Below are 23,706 nucleotides of genomic sequence, written 5' to 3' on the forward strand. Positions count from 1 at the left end.
TTGGGACCATTCACATTTATACAGTGATCAGCTATAAACGTGCACTGATTACTGTACGAATGTCACTAGCAGGGAAGGAGTTAACACTAGGGGGCGATCAAGGGGTTAAATGTGTTACCTAGGGAGTGATTCTAACTGTAGGGGGAGGGGACTGACTAGGGAAGAAGACCGATCGGTGTTCCTATATACTAGGAACACACGATCAGTCTCCTCTCCCCTAACAGGACTGTTTACACACACAGATCCACGGTCCAGCTCTATAACGAACGATTGTGAGTGCCCGGCAGAAGTCGTGGCCGCGCATAGGCTCCTTGGTGATACGGTGGGCACGCTCGCACCCCTTATACTGCTGGGAAGCCGAGGATGTCATATGACACCTGCCCAGGATGGGAGATCCCATCTGAGGACATCATATGACAATGGGCGGGTAGGGAAGCGGTTAATAAAGGAATTGTCAAAAACTGTCTTTTGTTTTTACTTTTTGACACTTTATTGGTGAATGGGTAGGGGTACAATGTACCCCTACCTATTCACATGGGGGTGGGATCTGGGAGCCGCTTTGTTAAAGGGGGCTTCCAGATTCTGGTAAGCTCTCCGCCCGCAGACCCCCACAACCACCGGGCAAGGGTTGTGGGAATGAAGCCCCCAAAGCACCCTCCCCATGTTGAGGGCAAGCGACCTGGTATGGATCAGGAGGGGGGGCACTCGCTCGTCCGTCCCCTATCCTGACCTGCCAGGTTGCATGTTTGGCTAAGGGTCTGGTATGGATATTCATTCCCCTTTAACACTTCAATACACTGTGTTATATATACTACACTGCCTGCACTAAATATAAAGTCTACACTGAATGCAGAGAGACTTGACGGAGACTTGACAGGGACTTCCCTGTGGCATTCCCTGTGATGTCAGAGGGGGTCACCCGTTACGTAACGGATGACCCCGCCCCCCTCTGACGTCACAGGGAATGCCACAGGGAAAGTCCCCAACAAGTCCCCGTGCGTCAGATGGGGTGGGGTCACCGGGTGGCCCCGCCCTCCATTATTTAACCACTTCAATACAGGGCACTTAAACACCTTCCCGCCCAGACCAATTTTCAGCTTTTAGTACTCTCACGCTTTGAATGACAATTACTCTGTCATGCTACACTGTATCCAAACAAAATTTTTATCATTTTTTTCTCACAATTAGAGCTTTCTTTTGGTGGTATTTACTCACCGCTGGGTTTTTTCTTTTTTGCGATATAAGCGAAAAAAGAGCGAACATTTTGAAAAAAAAAACACTTTTTTTTTAGTTTCTATTGTAAAATTTTGCAAATAAGTCATTTTTCTTCATAAATTTGGGCCAAAATTTATACTGCTACATATCTTTGGTAAAAATAACCCAAATTAGTGGATATTATTTAGTCTGTGTGAAAGTTATAGAGTCTACAAGTTAGGGTGCAAATCACTGAAAATTGATCACATCTGATCACACCTGATGTACTAAAGGCCTATCTCATTTCCTGAGACACTAACAATCAAGGAAAGTACAAATACCCCCCAAATGACCCCTTTTTGGAAAGTAGACAGTCCAAGGTATTTAGTAAGAGGTATGGTGAGTTTTTTTTTTTTTACACAAACTTATTGTATTGACAGGTTATTTCTTGAACAAAGCATGCGCATACTTGCAATCACACCCAAAAATACATTCTACTACTCCTTCTGAGTATGGCGATACCACATGTGTGAGACTTTTACACAGTCTGGCCACATACAGAGGCCTAACATCCAAGTAGCACCTCCAGGTGTTCTAAGAGCAAAATTACACATATAATTTCATGACAACCTATCTCACTTTTGAAGGCTCTGGAGCACCAGGATAATGGAAACGCCCACAAAATGACCCCATTTTGGAAAGCAAACACCCCAAGGTATAATCTATGAGGCATAATGAGTCTTTTGAATGGTTCATTTTTTTCCAGAAGTTTTCGGAAAACGTGGGAAAAAAATGAAAACGCATTTTTTTAACACAAAGTTGTCCATTTATAAGATATTTCCAACACATAGCATGTACATAGCAAAAATGGCATCCAAAAATACATTCTACTACTCCTTCTGAGTATGGCGATACCACATGTGTGAGACTTTTACACAGCCTGGCCACATACAGAGGCCTAACATCCAAGTAGCACCTCCAGGCATTCTAAGAGCAAAATTACACATATAATTTCATGACGACCTATCTCCTTTTTGAAGGCCCTGGAGCACCAGGACAATGGAAACACCCACAAAATGACCCCATTTTGGAAAGCAAACACCCCAAGGTATAATCTATGAGGCATAATGAGTCTTTTGAAAGGTTCATTTTTCTCCAGAAGTTTTTGGAAAACATGGGAAAAAAATGAAAATGCATTTTTTTTGCACAAAGTTGTCCATTTATAAGATATTTCCAACACATAGCATGTACATAGCAAAAATGGCATCCCAAAATACATTCTACTACTCCTTCTGAGTATGGCGATACCACATGTGTGAAACTTTTACACAGTCTGGCCACATACAGAGGCCTAACATCCAAGTAGCACCTCCAGGTGTTCTAAGAGCAAAATTACACATATAATTTCATGACAACCTATCTCACTTTTGAAGGCTCTGGAGCACCAGGACAATGGAAACGCCCACAAAATGACCCCATTTTGGAAAGCAAACACCCCAAGGTATAATCTATGAGGCATAATGAGTCTTTTGAACGGTTCATTTTTTTCCAGAAGTTTTCAGAAAACGTGGGAAAAAAATGAAAACGCATTTTTTTAAAAAGATATTTCCAATACATAGCATGTACATAGCAAAAAGGGCATCCCAAAATACATTCTACTACTCCTTCTGAGTATGGCGATACCACATGTGTGAGACTTTTACACAGCCTGGCCACATACAGAGGCCTAACATCCAAGTAGCACCTCCAGGCATTCTAAGAGCAAAATTACACATATAATTTCATGACGACCTATCTCCCTTTTGAAGGCCCTGGAGCACCAGGACAATGGAAACGCCCACAAAATGACCCCATTTTGGAAAGCAAACACCCCAAGGTATAATCTATGAGGCATAATGAGTCTTTTGAAAGGTTCATTTTTTTCCAGAAGTTTTCGGAAAACGTGGGGAAAAAAATGAAAACGCTTTTTTTTTACACAAAGTTGTCCATTTATAAGATATTTCCAACACATAGCATGTACATAGCAAAAATGGCATCCCAAAATACATTCTACTACTCCTTCTGAATATGGCGATACCACATGTGTGAGACTTTTACACAGCCTGGCCACATACAGAAGCCCAACATCCAAATAGCACCTCCAGTCGTTCTAGGAGCATAAATTACACATATAATTTCATGACTACCGATCGTATTTTTGAAGGCCCTTCATATTTCTAACACATAACATGTAAATACCAAATAACAAAAGATTACCTGTGGTTTTAGTAGTGTAGTGGTCCACAGAGGAGAGCATCGGTCCAGGCAGCAGGCAGGGATGTGGTCAGCAACAGCAAAAGCAATCGTCCAGGCAGCAATACTGTCCATAGTTAGTTCAGGCAAAGATACTGTCAGCACAGCCAAAGCATTGGTCCAGGTAGCAGGCAGAGATGTCCAGGCAGAAATACTGTCTATAGTCAGTAGAGGCAGCAGGCCGAGATATGGTCAACACAGCCAAAATATTGGTCCAGGCAGCAGAAATAAACACAGTCCATAAAGTCCTGGGTAATTACAGGCAGCAATATGGTCAGCACAGCCAAAGTATTGGTCCAGGCAGCAGGAAGGACCATCAAGCTTAGGGCCAGGGGGACAGGGGTAGAGGCTTCTCCCACCCAAATCTCTTTGAAGCCTCCGGGCAACCAGACCCTGTTCTGGGAACACAGAAAACCAAAAACTGATTTTCTCTACTCAGAACGCTATTCTGAAGCCCCTCACATATGTGAGACCCCTGTGTACTGAAGTAGAAGGGCAAAAGATCAGTCCAAGTGGCAGGCAAAAACATGGTCGATTTAACAGGCCAAGGTCGGTGCACGTGGAAGTCAGAAACGTGGTTAAAACGGCAGGCAAAGGCATCGTCAGTAAACAGGCTGAGGTTGGTGCACGTTGAAGTCAGAAACATGGTTAAAACGGCAGGCAAAGGCATCGTCGGTAAACAGGCTGAGGTCGGTGCACGTGGTAGCACATTCAGGCTTTACTACGGGGCCACGTCTTCTCTGAACCTCCACCAAGGTGTCATTGTGAATGGTAGTCATCATGTGAACGTCCTTCTTGTCCCGCCACTTCATGGCCAACACCTCCTCATTCCTCATGAATGCGGCTTCCCCCTTTTGTAGCCGTTTTGAAAGTAAGTTCTGTGGGAAGCCCTTCCTATTTTTTGGAAGGTTTCACAGGCCAGGGTTTTTTCACGATACAGGTGAAGGAAAAGGGGCAGGCTGCTGTAGTAATTATCTACATATATGTGGTAACCTTTTTTGAACAGGGGGTATGCAAGGTCCCACACAATTTTACCACTGGTTCCTATGTATGTGGGGCACTCACGAGGCTGGAGCTGGGAGTCTTTTCCCTCATAAATGCGAAATGAGTACACGTATCCAGTGGCTCGGTCACATAATTTGTTCATTTTCACCCCGTACCTGGCTCTCTTACTTGGGATATACTGCTTGATATTGAGCCGGCCAGTAAAGTGGACAAGGGATTCGTCTACACAAATATTTTGGTCAGGGATAAAGACTTCAGAAAATCGCTTGGTAAAAGAATTTATTAGGGGCGAAGCTTATATAATTTGTCGTGGTTGGGATGATCTTGGGGAGGGCACTGCGAATTATCATTAAAATGTAGGAAACGCATTATCATATCGTATCGTGTCCTGGACATATTAGAAGAATATAGGGGTATGTGGTGGATGGGGTGGGTGGACCAGTAGGCATGCAGTTTGTTTTTCTTTGTAAGCCCCATATTAAAAGTAAGGCCCAGGAACAATTTGAATTCGTCTAGTGTGAGACGTCGCCAATGGAACATACGGGCGTAGGACGAACTGGGGTTGGCAGCAATAAATTGCTCTGCATAGAGATTTGTTTGGTCCACCATCTACTGCAACAAATCTTCTGGGAAAAATAAATAGAAATAGTCCAAATAAAAATTTGAAGTGTTGGGCTGCACACCTGCTGTGCAGTAAAAGGGGGGATGGTAGCGGATCCTGAATTGGCAGGCAACCATAAGGGGTTTGCCAGGGCATCGGGAAGGTAGGACTGGGCCCGGATTCTTTGGGTTGGGTGTGCAATTCCAGTACTGGTACTGGGCTCCTCTTCCTTGGGTCTGGCGCTGCTGGTGGTAGGCAGGTGTTCTGATCTTGGCCCTGATCTCCTTACTCTTTTAGGAGGGGCGGTTTCCTCCGCTGACTTGGACTCCGATCCACTACCCTCCACTGGCTCGTATTCCGAACCAGAATCGGATAATGAGAGCTCCCCGCTGCTCTCATCATCCGACATGGCAAGGATGTTATATGCCTCCTCAACTGTGTAACCTCTTTGGGACATGATGGTGGTACTTTTGGCAGGCCTGTGTGATGGAACTGGTGGTGCTATTGACAGCTCACTGATGGTGGGCCTGTGTGACTGACTGACAGGTTACTGATGACCTGTGTGACGATACTTATGGCGGGACTGTGCGATGGTAGTGATGGCGGGCCTGTGTGACAGATGGGCAATGACAGATGGGCTGTCAGATCTAGATGGTACCGATGGCGGTACTGATGGTGGTACTAATAGTGGTACCGTTAGTGGTACTGATGGCGGTCTGTGTGACAGATGGGCTGTCAGATCCAGATGGTGGCGGTGGCTGTGCTGGTGGCTGTGCTGATGGCGGTACCGATGGCGGTGCTGATGGCGGGCTGTGACAGGTTCTGATGGGCTGTGACAGGTTCTGATGGGCTGTGACAGATCTTGATGGGCTGTGACAGATCTTGATGGGCTGTGACAGGTTCTGATGGGCTGTGACAGGTTCTGATGGGCTGTGACAGATCCTGATGGGCTGTGACAGATCCTGATGGGCTGTGACAGGTTCTCTTTATTGGTGGGGGGGTGCGTGTTTTGTAGACAGTAGACAAGTGTTATAAAAGGAGTTCCATTGGCTGTTTACCCTGATCGGGGATGCGCTGTGTCCGAGGGACAAGCGTCATCCCCGATCGCCGTGGTGCGCGCCCCCGGGGGGCGCGCAATAGCGGTGAATCCTGCGGACGTCTATTGACGTCCAGTCAGGATTTTCAAACCACTTTGCCGACGTTAATTTGCAATAGGGCGGGCGGCAAGTGGTTAAGAACTGTCAGAAGACGAGAAACATCACACAGAGGGAGCCTCCCATCCATTCGTGGATGCGGAGCAGCCCGAGAAGAAGATGAGAAGAAGATGAAGAGAAGATGCCTCAGAGGAAGATGCCGGACGAGAACACCGGAGGAAGAACCAGAAGAACCAGAAGAAGAAGATGGAGGAAGAAATCGAAGGAAGATAGAAGATAAAAGATAGAAGAAAGAAGAAGCATTTAAATAAAGGAATTGTCAAAAACTGTCTCTTGTCATTTTTAACATTTTTGACAGTTTTTTTGTGAAATAGTAGGGGTACTTTTGTACCCCCTTACCATTTCACACAGGGGGAGGGCCGGGATCTGGCGCTTGTTAAAGGGGGCTTCCAGATTCCGATAAGCCCCCTGCCCGTAGACCCCCACAACCACCAGGCAAGGGATGTGGGGATGACGCCCTTGTCCCCCTCAACATGGGGACAAGTTGTTTTGGGGGGCTACCCCAAAGCACCCTCCCCATGTTGAGGGCATGTGGCCTGGTAAAGTTCAGGAGGGGGGCACTCTCTCATCCCCCCTCTTTTCCTGCGGCCTGCCAGGTTGCGTGCTCGGATAAGGGTCTGATATGGATTTTTGGGGGGACCCCACACCATTTTTTTTTTTTTTTGGCGCGGGGTTCCCCTTAAAATCCATACCAGACCTGAAGGGTCTGCTATAGATTTTAAAGTGGGAGCCTACGCCATTTTTTAAAAAAAAATTTGGCCGGGGTTCCCCTTAATATCCATACCAGACCTGAAGGGCCTGGTATGGAATTTAGGGGGACCCCCACGTCATTTTTTTTTTAATTTTGGTTCGGGGTTCCCTGTGGGGAATTCCCATGCCGTTTTTATCAATGAACTTTTATGTGTATTGTCGGACCGGCAATTCATTAATAGCCGTGATTAGTTTTAAATGACTTTTTTTCCCTTGAAATGTCATTTTTCTGTCAGACTGTTCTAAACACGGGAAACATGCGCCCCTTTACAGGCATACTATAGACACCCCCCAGGTACGAAATTTAAAGGAATATTACACTTTTATTGTTTCACTTTAAGCATTATTAAAATCACTGCTCCCTAAAAAACGTCTGTTTTTAAAACTTTTTTTTGCATTGATCCATGTCCCCTGGGGCAGGACCAAGGTTCCCAAACACTTTTTATGGCAATACCATGCATATAAGCCTTTAAAATTAGCACTTTTGATTATTCATGTTAGTGTCCCATAGACTTTAACGGTGTTCACGTGCTCAAACAAATTTTTTGCCTGTTTGCATGTTCTGGTGCGAACCGAACAGGGGGGTGTTCGGCTCATCCCTAGTCAATACCCTGAAATTGAGCTGCAGCATGGTGGCCAAGACCATACAGCGGTTTAACAGGACAGGTTCAACTCAGAACAGGCCTCGCCATGGTCGACCAAAGAAGTTGAGTGCAAGTGCTCAGCGTCATATCCAGGGGTTGTCTTTGGCAAATAGACATATAAATGCTGCCAGCATTGCTGCCGGGGTTGAAGGGGTGGCGGGTCGACCTGTCAGTGGTCAGACCATACGCTGCACACTGCATGAAACTGGTCTGCATGGCTGTCGTCCCGGAAGGAAGCCTCTTCTAAAGATGATGCGCAAGAAAGCCCGCAAACAGTTTGCTTAAGACAAGTAAACTAAGGACATGGGTTACTGGAACCATGTTCTGTGTTCTGATGATACCAAGATAAACTTATTTGGTTCAGATGGTGTCAAGCGTGTGTGGCGGCAAACAAGGTGAGGAGTACAAAGACAAGTGTGTCTTGCCTACAGTCAAGCATGGTGGTGAGAATGTCATGGTCTGGGGCTGCATGAGTGCTGCCGATGCTGGGGAGCCACACTTTATTGAGGGAAACACGAATGCCAACATGTACTGTGACATACTGAAGCAGAGCATGATCCCCTCCCTTCGGAGACTGGGACGCAGGGCAGTATTCCAAAATAACGACCCCAAACACACCTCCAAAACAACCACCGCCTTGCTAAAGAAGCTGAGGGTAAAGGTATTGAACTGGCCAAGCATGTCTCCAGACCTAAACCCTATTAAGCATCTGTGGGGCATTCTCAAATGGAAGGTGGAGGAGCACAAGGTCTCTAACATCCACCAGCTCTGTGATGTCCTCATGGAAGAGTGGAAGAGGACTCCAGTGGCAACCAGTGAAACTCTGGTGAACTCCATGCCTAAGAGGGTTAAGGCAGTGCTGGAAAATAATGGTGGCCACACAAAATATTGACACTTTGGGCCCAATTTGGACATTATCACTTAGGGGTGTACTCATTTTTGTTGCCAGCGGTTTAGACAATAATGGCTGTGTGTTGAGCTATTTTGAGGGGACAAAAAATTTACACTGTTATACAAGCTGTAAACTCACTACTTTACATTGTAACAAAGTGTCATTACTTCAGTGTTGTTACATGAAAATATATAATAAGATATTTACAAAAATGCAAGGGGTGTACTCACTTTTGTGAGATACTGTATATATATATATATATATATATATATATATATATATATATATATGAAATACACTGCCTGTACTAAATAACCTGCCTGCCTAATTTAGCTAAATCTCTCTCTCTCTCCGTCCACCCCAACATTACTACACACGGCCGCCGTTGGAAGCAGCCTTATATAATAATTATATATATATATATATATATATATATATATATATATATATATATATATATATATATATATATATATTTATAATTATATAATGAGGACTTAGTCTCCCTGAGCCATGATTAGCCAAAGGCACCCTGCATTTTGCCAATTATGGCTCTCGCAGCAGAGCGCGCTGTGATTGGCCAAAGCGTATAGGTCAGGTGCATGCTTTGGCAAATCATTAGACACTAATGTGTCAGGGCTGGGCTCAGCCCTTGCTTCTCAAAGCTGGCCGTAAAGCTGTCGCTAATTGCCAGCTCCTTTCTTTCCACCATGACTCACCTGTTGATGATATCCTGATCGTCAGCCTGCCTACTTAAAGTGGTTGTACACCATGTACAACCACTTTTACCTACAAGTAAGCCTATATTAAGGCTTACCTGTAGGTGCTTGAAATATCTCCTAAACCGTATTTACTAAAAAGATGAGCGTCAATGACTATGGCGCATGCGTAGTCATGACTACGTCAATGACTACGGCACATCGTCGATGACTACGGCACATCATGCCATTTCTATTAGGGGTCATGCGGTGACTGGTGGCTCCCGCGCACGGTAATGACGTCATGCGACTCCTGCCAGTCACAGAGCCGGAGATCACAGCCCCAGAAGGAAGAGGGGCGAAGTTGGAATCTCCCTGCTCAAGGGGACAACGGCGACAGCGCGGGCTTCTGTGTCAGGTAAGTGACATATAATGGGCTACTATGTGATGCATAGTAGCTCATTATGCTTTACCTTTGCAGGGAAATAAAGAGGAAGTAAAACCCACCAGGGTTTACTTCCTCTTTAAGTCGTCAAGCCCAGATGATCTCTGCCTTCGTCTTGGTCACATCTCTAGAGACTCTCTCCTGTGTTCCTGTTAAAGACTTGCTTGGCTGACATTCCTTCTGGCTCCAGATCCTGTTTTCTGTTCTACTACGCTGTTCTCTGGCTCCCTGATGTTTTGGCTTGTCTGACTATCCGTTCCGGTTCCTGAACTCTGGCTATGTTTTGACTACATTTGCCTTTTTATTATTATTATTTTTTTATTAGTGTGATTTAACTGTACCTCTGTCTCAGTCTGATTCATGGTTTCTGACAGTAGGCATGAGTCACATGGCTCACCTGGAATTTCCCACTGTGGCTGCTCTGGTACAACCTGTGTTGCAGGCTGTCCCTGCTGCTACTCCAGTCTGTGCAGGCACCCGCCTTAAGTATTACCTCTATAAGAATTATGTCTGGTTCCGCTCCATTTCCCCAGCGATTTTGGGGTGATCCAGTCCAATACAGAGGGTTTCTCAACCAGGTTGAAATATACTTCGAGATGCTGCCCCAGTCATTTCCCACGGACAGAAGCAAAGTAGGTTTTGTGATATCTTTGCTTTCTGAGAGAGCCTTGGCCTGGGCAAACCCTCTATGGGAGACGCAAAAACCTGTTGTCTTGAGTTACTCAGACTTTGTGGCTTTTTTTAAAAGGGTATTTGACGTTCCCGCACGCTCTGCTTCTGCTGCCAAGTGCCTAATGTCCATAAAACAGAGTACAAGAACTGTTGCCCATTACGCCATTGAATTCCCTACTCGGGCAGCAGAGGTTGCTTGGAACAATAAGGCCCTCATGGTTGCTTTTTCTCATGGTCTCTTGGATACCATCAAGGATGAGTTAGCAGCATGAGATATACCCACTGAGCTGGAGAAGTTGATCACGTTTGCCATCCTCATTGACTCTAGACTCAGAGCAAGACTTCCTTTTAAGGAGCGTCCTGTACATTTGTCTCCGAACTTTGCAGTCCCACCCTTGCCTCCCTCACTTCCCATGCCTCCTGGTCCAGAGTCGGTCTGTGAAGATGAACCCATGCACTCAGGCTTCACGCGTCTCTCTGAGGATGAGAGAACCCTTAGGAGGAGGGAGAGATTGTGCCTTTATTGTGGACAGGCAGGTCACTTTTTGAAGTCTTGTCCTACCCATCCAGGGACGCCCGAACCTTGAGGTCCTGCCATGGACAGACCTTAGGTGGTGTTGTTTCATTCCCAGTTATCCAGAAGGATAAGCCCCTGGTTTTGGTTACCCTTTATTGGGCTGAGTCGTCCATAGAGATACAGGCTCTAATCGACTCTGGGGATGCAGGCCTGTTCATTGATGCTGCCTTTGTATTGAAGCACTTGATTCTGCAGCAGCTGCATGACACTCCACTTGTCATTGAGGCTCTTGACGGGAGACCTCTACAGCCCGCCCATGTGACTCATGAGACTATTCCGTTGTCCATGGCCGTAGGGGCTCTTCACCACGAGATAATCCTGTTCCATGTTATTTACTCACCTAAGTTTCCGCTGGTTATTGGTTATCCTTGGTTACAGAGGTACAACCCCTCTCTTGATTGGATCCATGCTGAGGTTATCTCCTGGTCGCCACAATGCAATAAGTCATACTTCCAGAAGGTAGCCAAGGTCCTGTGCACCTCTTCACTCTCCTCCCTGCTGGAGGAGTACCGCGATTTTAGCAATGTCCTTGACAAAGGTCAAGCTGGTAGTTTGCCTCCACACTGGTCGTATGATTGTGCAATTGACCTTCAACCTGGTGCCATACCCCCTCATGGCTGGGTTTACCCTTTGTCGGTCTTGGAGGATAGGGCCATGGAGGAGTATGTTGCAGACACACTTTCGAGGTTTCATCGGCAAATCCTCATCTCCTGCTGGTTTCTTCTTTGTGAAGAAGAGGAGTGGTGAGACCTTGTATTGATTATAGGGGTCTCAATCGTTTCACGTTTAAAAATGCCTATCCAATTCCATTGATTACAGAGTTATTTGACCGCCTCAAGGGAGCAACAGTTTTCACAAAGCTTGATTTGAGAGGGGCATACAATCTTGTGAGGATTAATGAGGGCGATGAGTGTAAAACTGCGTTTAATACCAGAACAGGCCATTATGAGTACTTTGTAATGCCTTTTGGCCTTTGTAACGCCCTGGAAGTTTTCTAGGAATTTATTAATGATGTCCTCTGAGATTTGTTGCAGTTATGTGTGGTGGTTTATTTCGATGACATCCTCATAAGTCCCTGGAGAGCCACCACACAGATTTCTGTTGTGTTCTACAGAAACTAAGAGAGAACAATTTCTATTGTAAATTGGAGAAGTGCAAATTCCATCGTGAACAGGTTAAATTCCTGGGCTATGTAATTTCCACTGCTGGTTTTTCGATTGGACCCAGAGAAACTTTCAGCAGTCCTACAGTGACCCCGACCCATGGGTTTATGTCCTCTACAGTGATTTATTTGCTTTGCCAACTATTATCGGAAGTTTATTCGTAACTTCTCGTCTCTGGTCAAGCCCCTGACTGATATGACCAGAAAGGACAGTAACCCACAAAGTTGGTCTCCGGAGTCCATTAAGGCCTTTGAGAGTCTCAAGGCTGCCTTTGTTTCTCCTCCTGTGTTGACACATCCTGATCCTACGTTACCTTTTATCCTTGAGGTTGATGCTTCTGAGACTGGAGTTGGCACCCTTTTGTCTCAATGTCCTACCTCTGAGAGTGCTATGCATCCTTGTGGCTACTTTTCCAAGAAATTGTCACATGTGGAGTGCAATTACGTGATTGGTGACAGAGAGCTGTTAGCGATCATTTTAGCCCTGAAAGAATGGAGACATCTTCTCGAAGGTACCACTGTGCCGGTTCTCATTCTTACTGACCATAAGAATCTCACATTCTTGTCTGAGACTAAATGCCTTTCACCCAAAAGGGCAGGATACCCTTACAAAGAATGTCAAGGGCTGATGCTTTGTCACGACAATTTTCCTCCACTTCCAAGATGGAGTCGGTTCTGGTTCCTGCGATTCCTCCTGATCGTATTCTGGCTACGGTTCGCACCAGTCTCACTTCTCCTTTGGGTGACAAAATTCTTGCTGTTCAGGTCCATGCTCCTCCTGAGAAACCTTGTGACTGCTGCTTTGTGCCCGAGAGTCTCCGTACTGCCATGCTCCAGACTTACCATTCTCCCAAGGCTGCTGGCCACCTTGGGAAGAATCAACTCTTTTGGGCCATTTCCCAACAATTCTGGTGGCCTAGTCTACATGCTGATGTAACCGCCTTCATATCTGAATGTTCCGTTTGTGCTCAGAGTAAGACTCCACGACACCTTCCAGTGGGCCTTCTATAACCCATACCTAATGGAGAAAGGCCCTGTACCCACCTGTCTATGGATTTCATTGTGGAGTTACCCAACTCCCAGGGCAACACAGTTATCCTTATGGAGGCTGACCGGTTCTCGAAAATGTACCATTGTATTCCACTTAAGAAGATGCCCACTTCTAAGGAACTGGCTTCCATTTTTGCTTACATGGGCTACCCAAGGTGATTGTCTCGGACAGGGGTAGTCAGTTTGTGTCCCATTTCTTGCGAGCCTTTTGTGCACAGTTGGGAATTCAGCTTGCTTTCTCCTCTGCGTATCACCCACAGTCTAATGGGGCCGAAGAACGAGCCAATCAGTCCTTGGAGCAATTCCTACGTTGCTATATTTCTGACCATAATGCCAACTGGTCAGACCTCTTACCGTGGGTGGAGTTTGCTCACAATAGTGCCTTGAATTCTGCTTTCCGATTGTCCCCGTTTATGGCAAACTATGGTTTCCAACCTTGCATGTTGCCTGACTGTTACTGATTTATTCCGCAGAGTATTCCTGCTTTAGAGAAGCATCTCTGTGGTCTTCGTTCCACTTGGGCACAAGTCAAGGAGGCTTTGTGACATGCTAATTCTTCACAGAATTAACCCAGTGGCTTATGCATCAGACCTTCCTTCTAATATGCGTATCTCTAATGTATTTCATGTCTCCTTATTAAAACCTTAGGCCTGCAACCGATTTACCACCTCGGTGCCTCATCCTCACCCAGTACAGGTTGAGAACCATGGGGAATATTAAGTACAGTCCATTGTTGACTCCCGCAGGTTCTGTGGGCACATACAGTACCTGGTACATTGGAAAGGGTACGGTCTGGAGAAATGCTCTTGGGTCTCATCCTCGGACGTACATGCCCCTGTCCTCCTCCGTGATTTCTATAGACATTTTCTACTCAAGCCTGGTGGTCCTCCGAGGGGGAGGGGTCATTGATGAGGGGGTACTGTCAGGGATGGACTCAGCCCTTCCTTCTCAAAGCTGGCTTCTCAGCTGTTGGCTAATTGCCAGCTCCTTTCTCTCCACAGTGACTCACCTGTTGATGATATCCTGCTTGTAAGTCCTGCCTACTTAAGCTGTCCAGTCCAGATGATCTTTGCCTTTGCCTTGGTCACATCTCTAGAGACGCTCTCCTGTGTTCCTGTTAAAGACTTGCTTGGCTGACATTCCTTCTGGCTCCAGATCCTGATTGCCATTCTACTACGCTGTTTTCTGGCTCCCTGATGTTTTGGCTTGTCTGACTATCTATTGTCGTTCCTGAACTCTGGGAATGTTTACTATGCTTACCTTTTTTTTAATTATTATTACACAAGTGTGAATTAATTGTACTTCTATCTCAGTCTGATTTGTGGTTTCTGACACATTGCATTGCAATCTCGCAGTGCATTATGGGGCATTCCACGGCACTCTAATTCCCCACGAACGCCCCATAAGTTCGGTCCATTTGCGAGCAAATGAACACCCGATGTTCGAGCCGAACGTACGGTCGTCTCGAACCGCGGGCTCATCCCTACTTGTGACAGCAATAAAAGTGATCCAATTTTTTTTTTTAAAGGGACAATGTAAACAAAAAATAAATAAATAAATAAGAATAGTTTCTTTTTAAATTGTAAAGCACCCCCGCCACTGCGAACTCGCGCAGCAAAGAAAACGCATGCGTAAGTCATACACGAAAATGTAAACTGTGTTCAAATCACACATGTGAGGTATCACCACAATCGTCAGAGTGAGAGCAATACTTCTAGCACCAGACCTCCTCTGTAACTCTAAACTGGTAACCTTTACATTTTTTTAAAGCGTTGCTTTAGAGATTTTTAGGTACCGTACTTTGTCGCCATTCCATGAGTATGCGCAATTTCAAAACATGACATGTTAGTTATCTTAGTACTCAGTGATCATCTTTCACATTATAAAAACAAATTGGGCTAACTTTACTGTTTTTTTTTTTTTTTATTCATGAAAGTGTCTTTTTCCCCCCAAATAAGTGTTTAAATGACCTCTGTACAAATACCATGTTACATAACATATTGCAACAATCACCATTTTATTCTCTCAGGCCTCTGCTAAAAAATATATATATATATATATATATATATATATATATATATATATATATATATATATATATAATATTTGGGGGTTCTAAGTAATTTTCTAGCAAAAAATATGGATTTTAACATGTAAGCAACAAATGTCAGAAATTGGCTTAGGCATGAAAGGGTTAAACTTATAGGTGGGGCTATTGGATTATTCTTTATACATGCTGGTATCATTTAGAATATTTTAGGATTCTTTTATGTGGTCCTGTTTATCGCAAATCACTTCTCCCCCACCCTTGTCAGCTGATCTGATCTCCAAGTCCTTTATCCTTAATAAACTTTTCATACTGCTATCAATCTGGTGTATGTATTTGGGTGGTTTAGAATGCATTGAATTCAAATTATTGATGACCATTTACTTAAAGATATTAGTATGGGAATTGATGGATGAGGATGGGTTAAACAAGGAAGTATTCCTTAAATCTGTATTTTTATATACAGAATTTCTAGAAGGGTTTCTAATGACTGGATTTTGAATGAATTATTTTTTTTAAGGATATCTAATAAATTTATGTATATCAATATACAGTATATATTTGAAAATTTATTAATTCTGATGTACTGCCTACCTCATTTCTTGAGGCCATAAAATGTCGGGACAATACAAATTCCCCCCAAATTAGCTCTTTTTGGAAAGTAGACCATTTGAGACATTTAGTAAGAGGCATGGCAAGTTTTTTGAAGTTGCAATATTTTGTTACATTTTTTAAAAAACTGAAGAAATCGAATACATTTTTTTCACCATTGTTTAAACTTTAAAAAAAAAAAAATACTGGTGATAATATTTAAAAAAAAAAAAAAACGTGAAAAAAAGATGAAAGTTTAGTACAGCATTAACATATGCCTGATGTGGTGGTGACATCAGGGACACTGACTAATGATAATATGTTATAAAAATTAAAAAATAAACTATTTTTTATTGGATTTTTATTTTGTTTTTCATTTTTACCATAGTAATACAATACTACTCTGGGGTCTGATCAGGGTTTATTTATTTATTTTTTTACACTTTGCTGTTATAATAAAGATCATAATAACAGCAAATTGTTCATCTGTCAAGAATGGGTTAACCAGTGATTAGAGCTAATTTACTAGTTAGCTGCAATTGGCTACAGCTAATTTCATGGTACAGGGTGCTTTGCCTGGCCCAGGAACCATATGATAGCTGTGGGCCAATCACAGCATAGGCATTACAGCTGTTATGAATGAATTCATTCATGACAGCTTTGTTACCATTGTGATCATGTAAATGTAAATTGTACATTCATATACTGGTGTTTTTTCAGCTCTGGAAACTTGTGGGTAAACCAACTGCGCTCATTGCACCATAATAACCAATAATGCTCTGGGGCAGTAGGCATTGTGCCATTAGTTGGTATGATTTTGGCAGCCAGCCTGCCTGCAAAAATGGCAACTCATGATGCTAATCCAGAGCAGGCAGCATGCAAGGCTGCCCCATCATTCAGGAGTGTCAGGAAACATGAATCAGACTCAAACAGAAGTGCAGTAAAAATCACACTTTAAATGTTAAAATAGTACAAACAGAATAATTGTGGTCAAAGGTCAAAACATAGCCAGGGTTCAGAAACCAGAGCGGGTTGTCAGAACAAACCAGTAAAACAAGAATCCAGAGATCAGCGTAGTCAGAAGCAGCAAACAGAATCAGTAACCAGAAGGGAAGTCAGCCAGGCAAAAGTCTTTAACAGGAAACCACAGCAGTGAGTATCTGGATATGTTGACCAAGGCGAAGACACAGGAGATCTGATCCAGGGAGTTTAAGTAGCCAGCAGAGCTAGTTGACGAGCAGGATATGATCATCAGGTGAGTTACTGTGGAATGATGAGTGCTGGCAATTAACCGACAGCTGAGCAGCCTGAGCTCTGAGAAGGGAGGGCTGAGCCCAGCCTTGACAAGGAGAGGATGGAAGTGTGGTTCTTCCAGACCTGCTCCACTTTCCACCTTCTACCACACTGCTGGAGGGCTTTGATGTGAATAGGTGGCTATGTGATTGGGAGTACTGTGTTATGGGGGACTGTATGATGGGGGGGTTGTGGGATGGGGAGCTCTGTGATTTGAAGGGGCTCTGTGATAAGAAGACTTTGTGATGGGGGATAACCTGATATGATGAGAGGACTCTGACATATAATGGGGACTTTGACAGATAGGGAGGACTCAGATGTATGGGGGGGACTCTGACATGCTGGGGGATCTTTGATGTGAAGAGAGGCTTTTGATGGGAAGTTAATTAATCAAGGTAGGTGAGTGCATCATCAAAGATTTAGGTTTCCTATTGATAGGAAACATTTACATTTTTTATATTTTAGACTGGGTGCCTCTGGATTTTGCATATTTTTAAAAGGTGCCGCATCTGGAAAAATGTTGAGAAACACTAGTCTAAATATATTTTCCTGGTGCTACCCTGTTGTCCACCAACAGGTGGAGACTTTGCATAGGTCCCATACATGTTAACTACATACATATTCCCCCCCTTTCTTTAATTTAGGTAGATACTGTATCTTTGGGCTGTCACCACACCTGTAAATAAGTAGATTATCTTGTTAATAATATAAATAATATAATATAATAATATTTTCTCCCCCACGTGCCTTTTCCCCTGACTTCTCTTTCAAGATCAATGGCACAACCATCAAACCATCCCCGCATGCCACGATTCTAGGTTTAATCTTGGACTCTGAACTCAACTCTCCCTTTGGCCTCGCATCCAATCACTGTCCAAAGCTGTTTTATGGGAACATTTCTGTCCCTGTGAAGGAATCACGCACGACTTTTGCTAAATAAGAAGAGGTGAAAGTTCCAGATCAGCCTGAGGACTGCAGCAAGAAAATAAATTATAGAGTAATTAAAAACAAACCCTGAGGCAAACTTTGTGGGGGGGCTACATTTCAACTTTAAAAGATATCTTTCATGTAGTATATGGACTTTGAAGTTCTACATCTCAGTGCTAGGATCCTAACACAATAAGAGCCCAGTAAACTGTCTGTAGTTAGTTTGAACTCTGAGTACACGAGGGTTCCCCTCAATAGTCCAAAAACATATAAGTTACAAGTAGTATTACACCATCCAACATGTTATTCACTGCACTACTAGAACATGATATACTCTGCTTTTTCACCCCGATGATGCCCTATAGGATGAAAAGCGTCAGAACGGACTATTGATGCCACTGATACCGCCATTGTTTTTACTATAAGCGCTTTTTAACTACCAGAAATGTGAGTGTTATTCTTTCATTATTAATAAACAAGATATGAGTTTTTACAGAATTACGCTATGTGCTCTCCTGTTCCCTTCTTCTTTTACACACATTTGACGTGTTTGGGCATACTCCTCTAACATATTATCGGAAGTTTTGCTGGTCCCTTGGAGTTTGTGTCTTCTGTGGCAGCTGTCTATTGGGCCCATTACTATTCAAGCTAGATTGACCCAGTGGGTGTATACCCATCTGTGTCCAATCTTTCTGGTAAGCCTTTAAGAATATAAGGTGGTGGATCTTCTATCAATTCTCTCACCAAAATCACATCCTTATCATATATTTTATTCACTTTTTTGGATCACCACTATCAAGTTCTCTATGGACTATTTTAATGAGATTGTGATTTACATTTATGTCATCAAGAAAACCTATATGATTTAGTGATTTCTACTCATACAACATTCAACACTTTTTACATATTTTTATGTGATTTTATTTTTTCTTACATGATTTTTGCACAGTCATTGTTTAACCACTTGACCACTGGGCACTGAAACCCCCTTCCTAACCAGACCAATTTTCAGCTTTCGATGCTCTCACATTTTGAATGACAATTACTCAGTCATGCAACACTGTACCCATATGAAATTTTTGTCCTTTTTTTCACACAAAGAGCTTTCTTTTGGTGGTATTGAATCACCGCTGGGTTTTTTTATTTTTCACACTATAAATCAAAAAAGACTGAAAATTCGATTTAAAAAAAAAAAAAAAAATCTTTGTTTCTGTTAAAATTTATTGCAGAGTATTGGCAAGTATTGGCAGAGTATTGGCGAGTATTGGCAGAGTTTTACAGAGTATTGGCAGAGTATTGCAGTGTTGCAGAGTATTGGCAGAGTATTGCACAGTGTTGCATGGTATTGCACAATGTTGCAGAGTATTGCACAGTGTTGAAGAGTATTGCACAGTGTTGCAGAGTATTGGCAGAGTATTGCACAGTGTTGCAGAGTATTGTCAGAGTACTGAACAGTGTTGCAGAGTATTGGCAGAGTATTGCAGTGTTGCAGAGTATTGGCAGAGTATTGCACAGTGTTGCAGAGTATTGCACAGTGTTGCAGAGTATTGGCAGAGTATTACACAGTGTTGCAGAGTATTGAAGATTATTGACACTGAGCAGCACTGTGGGCACTAAACATCCAGCCCACAGCGCTGCTGCAATCTCTCCCCCTCTCCCCTTGCACTGTACCCATCGGTACAGAGAGGGGAGGGAGGAATCGGCGCCATGACGTGACGCCGGTTTGTTTACAAGTGATCGCTCCATCATTTGACGAAACGATCACGTGGTAAACGGCCACGATCAGCAGCTATTTACTGTGATCTGTGTCACGGAGGTTCCCGGGTGCGCGCCCCAGGGGGCGCGCAGGAGCAACATTCTGGAATGACATCCCATGAACATGCACCCAGAATAAGCCCACCACACTGTAGCCGTCTTTTGGCTATGGCCCGGTCGGCAAGTGGTTAAGCATATTTACCATTCTCATTAGACATTTGAGATTTTCATATTCTTAGCGCTGCACTTTTTTCACTGTATGTTACATTTTGCATAAGTTGATCCTCTACTGTGCTGGCTGCTTTCATTGTTTTAAAAGGATAGCGCAGTATATATATATTATATTCTCTTTCCATGATATACTCTGCTTTTGCACATCCATGAATGTCAGTGTAAACTTAAAAACCATTAATAAATAAAACTGTATATAATTAAGGTATACCTGTCTTATTGGATATTTGCCCTTCTGAACATGGGACACAGTCATAGCAGCAAGAGTGGATTGAATCTCCTGGCTTTTTTCTGTATCCGGGCAAACAAGAGTCCACACACCGAGACTCCAGCTTCTAAAGAAGAAGTGGAAAAAAAATGAAGTCTCCTTGTGTGAAATAACATTGGAGATTCAATATTCGTTTGTTGCAAAATGTTACTGTATCTCCTATCCATTGTTTCCATTGCACTTTAAAGTGCATGCAAACCCCAAATCTATTTTTCAGTAGGTCTGCCAACATAGTGGGGTTGATTTACTAAACATGGAGAGTGCAGAATCTGGTGCAGCTCTGACCTAGAAACCAATCAGCTTCCAGGTTTTATTGCCAAAGCTTAATTGAACAAGCTGAAGTTGAAAGCTGATTGGCTACCATGCACAGCTGCACCAGATTCTGAGTGCTTCAGTTTTAGTAAATCAACTCCAGTGTATATAGTCTGGAAATCCTGTCAGGAACAACACTTATTATTTCCCTGTCAAAAAAGTTTATTGAACATACAGTATTATAAAGATGCATGAAGTACGTTTACAAGGATATATAAAGTAAGCTCATTGTTATACATTAGAATTTATATAAATATTTAACTTGAAATTTTCAAATATTAAAAATCAGGTACACAAAACCTAAAATAAAGGTGGAAAGTAATACATCAATTTCTTTTGGAGGTATTTGAGAAATCTATACCACCTATAAATATTAACTGTTAGTAATACGTGTACGGATCAGATGTATTCTGATAAAGAGCTTTGATCATAAGGTGGGGGAAAGGAAAGAAAAGGAAGAAAAAGGATAGAAAGACAAAGATATAGTCCACAAGCTCGATCCGTTCGTCAGTTTATCATCCATTGGCTTCTCCATGAAGCATAAAAATGAATGTTTCTATAAATCACATAATCCGCTACCATGGCAAAAGGACCGAGTCATTGAAATTTGACAGAAATTTATGTTTTATCCAAGGATGCCATCATTTTTCAAATTTTGGGATTTGGTTATGATCGATAGCTGCCATCTTGGCATGAGACGTTGTGTTATTCATTCTTTGAATTGTTTCTGCCAGTACCAATGTAGGGGATCTCCATGCCTTGGCCACTGTTTGCTTTGCAGCCGTTAGTAGTTGGACCATAAGTTTGTATTGAGAAAATGTTAACCATTCCGGTTTTAAGTTAAGCAAGGCTATGAATGGGTCTGGTTGTATTACCCTTTTGAATATTTTAGATGCTATCACAAAAATTTCCTTCCAAAAAATTTGGATTAATGGGCACATCCACCATATATGTAAATGTGTGTCTATGTCTGGACAGCCTCGAAAACAAAGGGCTGAGGTATTAGGTGAATATTTAGCCACTCTGGCAGGTACAAGGTACCATCGGGTTAGAACTTTATAGTTTGTTTCCAATGCCAAAACGAAGATGATTTAGATGTGAGCCATATACTTGACCATTCCATGTCCTCTAAGTTCTCCCCCCAGATCCCCCTCCCATTTCCGAACGTAAGTAGGTTTGTCGAAATTTGTGACTCCAAATAGTTGATTATAAACTGATGAAATTATTCCTTTAGCAAATGGGTCTTTTTTACAGATTGATTCAAAAGTGGATAATTGAGACAATGGTATTTCCACATTTAGGAATGGTGTAAAGAAGTTTTTAATTTGGAGATATCTAAATATCTCAGAGTTTGGTAGATCATATTTTTCTTTAAGAGTGGAAATGAAAGGAATGATTTAGATGCAACAAAATCATGTAGTGTCTGAATACCTGTTGTTGTCCAAGCTTTAAATGATTTTGGGTAGATCCATGCCGGATAGAAGGCCGGATTTCTGATAAAAGATAGGAGGGGATTGTGTGGAGATTGTAATTGAAACTTGATTTTTAGTTTATCCCAGAGAGATAAAAAGTGTTTAGTTATGGGATTATGTATTTTGGAACAGTCTTTGGGTTCAAGCCATAACAAATTTGATATTGATAGAGGGTCACATTCTGAAGCCTCTATAAATACCCATAATGGGATTTCCAGTTTTGCATGATATTTGGAGAGACTGGCCAAGTGAGCTGCTTTGTAATAGTTAGTAAAGTTAAGATATCCCAGACCTCCTTTAGTTTTGGGAAAATGTAATGTGTTTAGAAGAACCCCATATAAATGATGTTGTTCTTTTTTGCACTAGTCTCAAAAAATAGGAAAGAATTGGAATAGGGAGAATTCTGAACAGGTATAGTAACTTAGGCAGGATAGTCATTTTAATTGCATTAATCTTTTCTATCCAGGATAAGGGAAGTTGTGACCATTGTTTTAATAAGTTTGTAATCTGTCTCAGTAAAGGAGGGTAATTGGCTGAAAATAAGTCAGAATGAGATACTGTTAATTGAATTCCAAGGTATGGGATTGATTTCTCTGCCCAGGTAAATGGGAGTGCAACCTTTGCCAGAATTAGTTCAGGGTTTGATAGTGAAATGTTGAGCACTAGGCATTTCTTAGGGTTAATCATAAGGCCGGAGAAGGCTGCAAATCCATCAAGGACGGGCAATAGATTGGGACCTGAAACCTGTGGTGATGATAGGAAAAGCAATATATCATTTGCAAATATACATATTTTGTGTGTAATACCTCCTACTTCAGTGCCAGTTATAGTATGTTTTGTTCTAATGTATTGGGAGACGGGTTTGAGTAAAAGGGCAAATAAGAGGGGAGATAATGGACAACCCTGTCAAGTGCCTCTTTCTTTACTAAAAGCATCAGATTTGTATCCAGCATATTTTATATAGGCTTTGGGTTTATTATAGAGTGCTGTAATCCATTTTAGAAAATGAGGGTCAAAACCCCATTTTTGTAAGGAATAGTGCATATATTGCCAGGATACTGTATTGAATGCCCTTTTAATATCAAGAGACAGAAAGCATGAAGGAATTTTCCGTTTTTTAGCAATATGTGCCAATAGCACTGCCCTGCGTACATTATTGCCTACCTGTCTATTTGGCATAAAGCCTACTTGATCTCTATGTATTAATTTACCTATGATACTTTTAAGGCGTTTTGCTAACATTTTTGCTAATAATTTGATATCAAGATTTAATAGAGAAATGGGCCGATAATTTACGCTGGAAGTATCATCAGAAAGGGGTTTTGGGATCATACATACAATTGCCACTAACAGTCTGTTGAGAGTTTCAGCTAGAATAGGGGAGAGAATCTCTGAAAATGTTTTGTAATATAGGGCTGAGTATCCGTCTGGGCCAGGTCTTTTGTTAAGTTTTAAGTCTTTAATGGCATTAGCAACTTCATCTATAGTTATAGGTTCTTCCAAACTGTTTTTTTGGTTCTGAGACAACTCAGGTAAGGTAATCTGTGAGAAGAAAGATTCCGTTTCTGTAGGGTTAAATTCTTTGTTTGACTCGTATAAGGTTGCAAGATGTGA

The 23,706-nt window shown here is 42.6% G+C and overlaps 1 protein-coding gene across 1 annotated transcript in view; it reads right to left on the bottom strand.

The window, feature by feature from the left end:
- The window catches only part of LOC141129958 (vomeronasal type-2 receptor 26-like), a 239,840-nt gene that overhangs the window by 18,331 nt on the left and 197,803 nt on the right, over nt 1–23,706 (bottom strand). The window contains exon 5 of the mRNA XM_073618127.1: nt 20,252–20,375. Within this exon, the coding sequence (XP_073474228.1) occupies nt 20,252–20,375 (124 nt within the window). The remainder of the gene's footprint in view (nt 1–20,251; nt 20,376–23,706) is intronic.

The sequence above is a fragment of the Aquarana catesbeiana genome, linkage group LG01, assembly GCF_042186555.1.
Source record: "Aquarana catesbeiana isolate 2022-GZ linkage group LG01, ASM4218655v1, whole genome shotgun sequence".
In the NCBI taxonomy this organism is placed as follows: domain Eukaryota; kingdom Metazoa; phylum Chordata; class Amphibia; order Anura; family Ranidae; genus Aquarana; species Aquarana catesbeiana.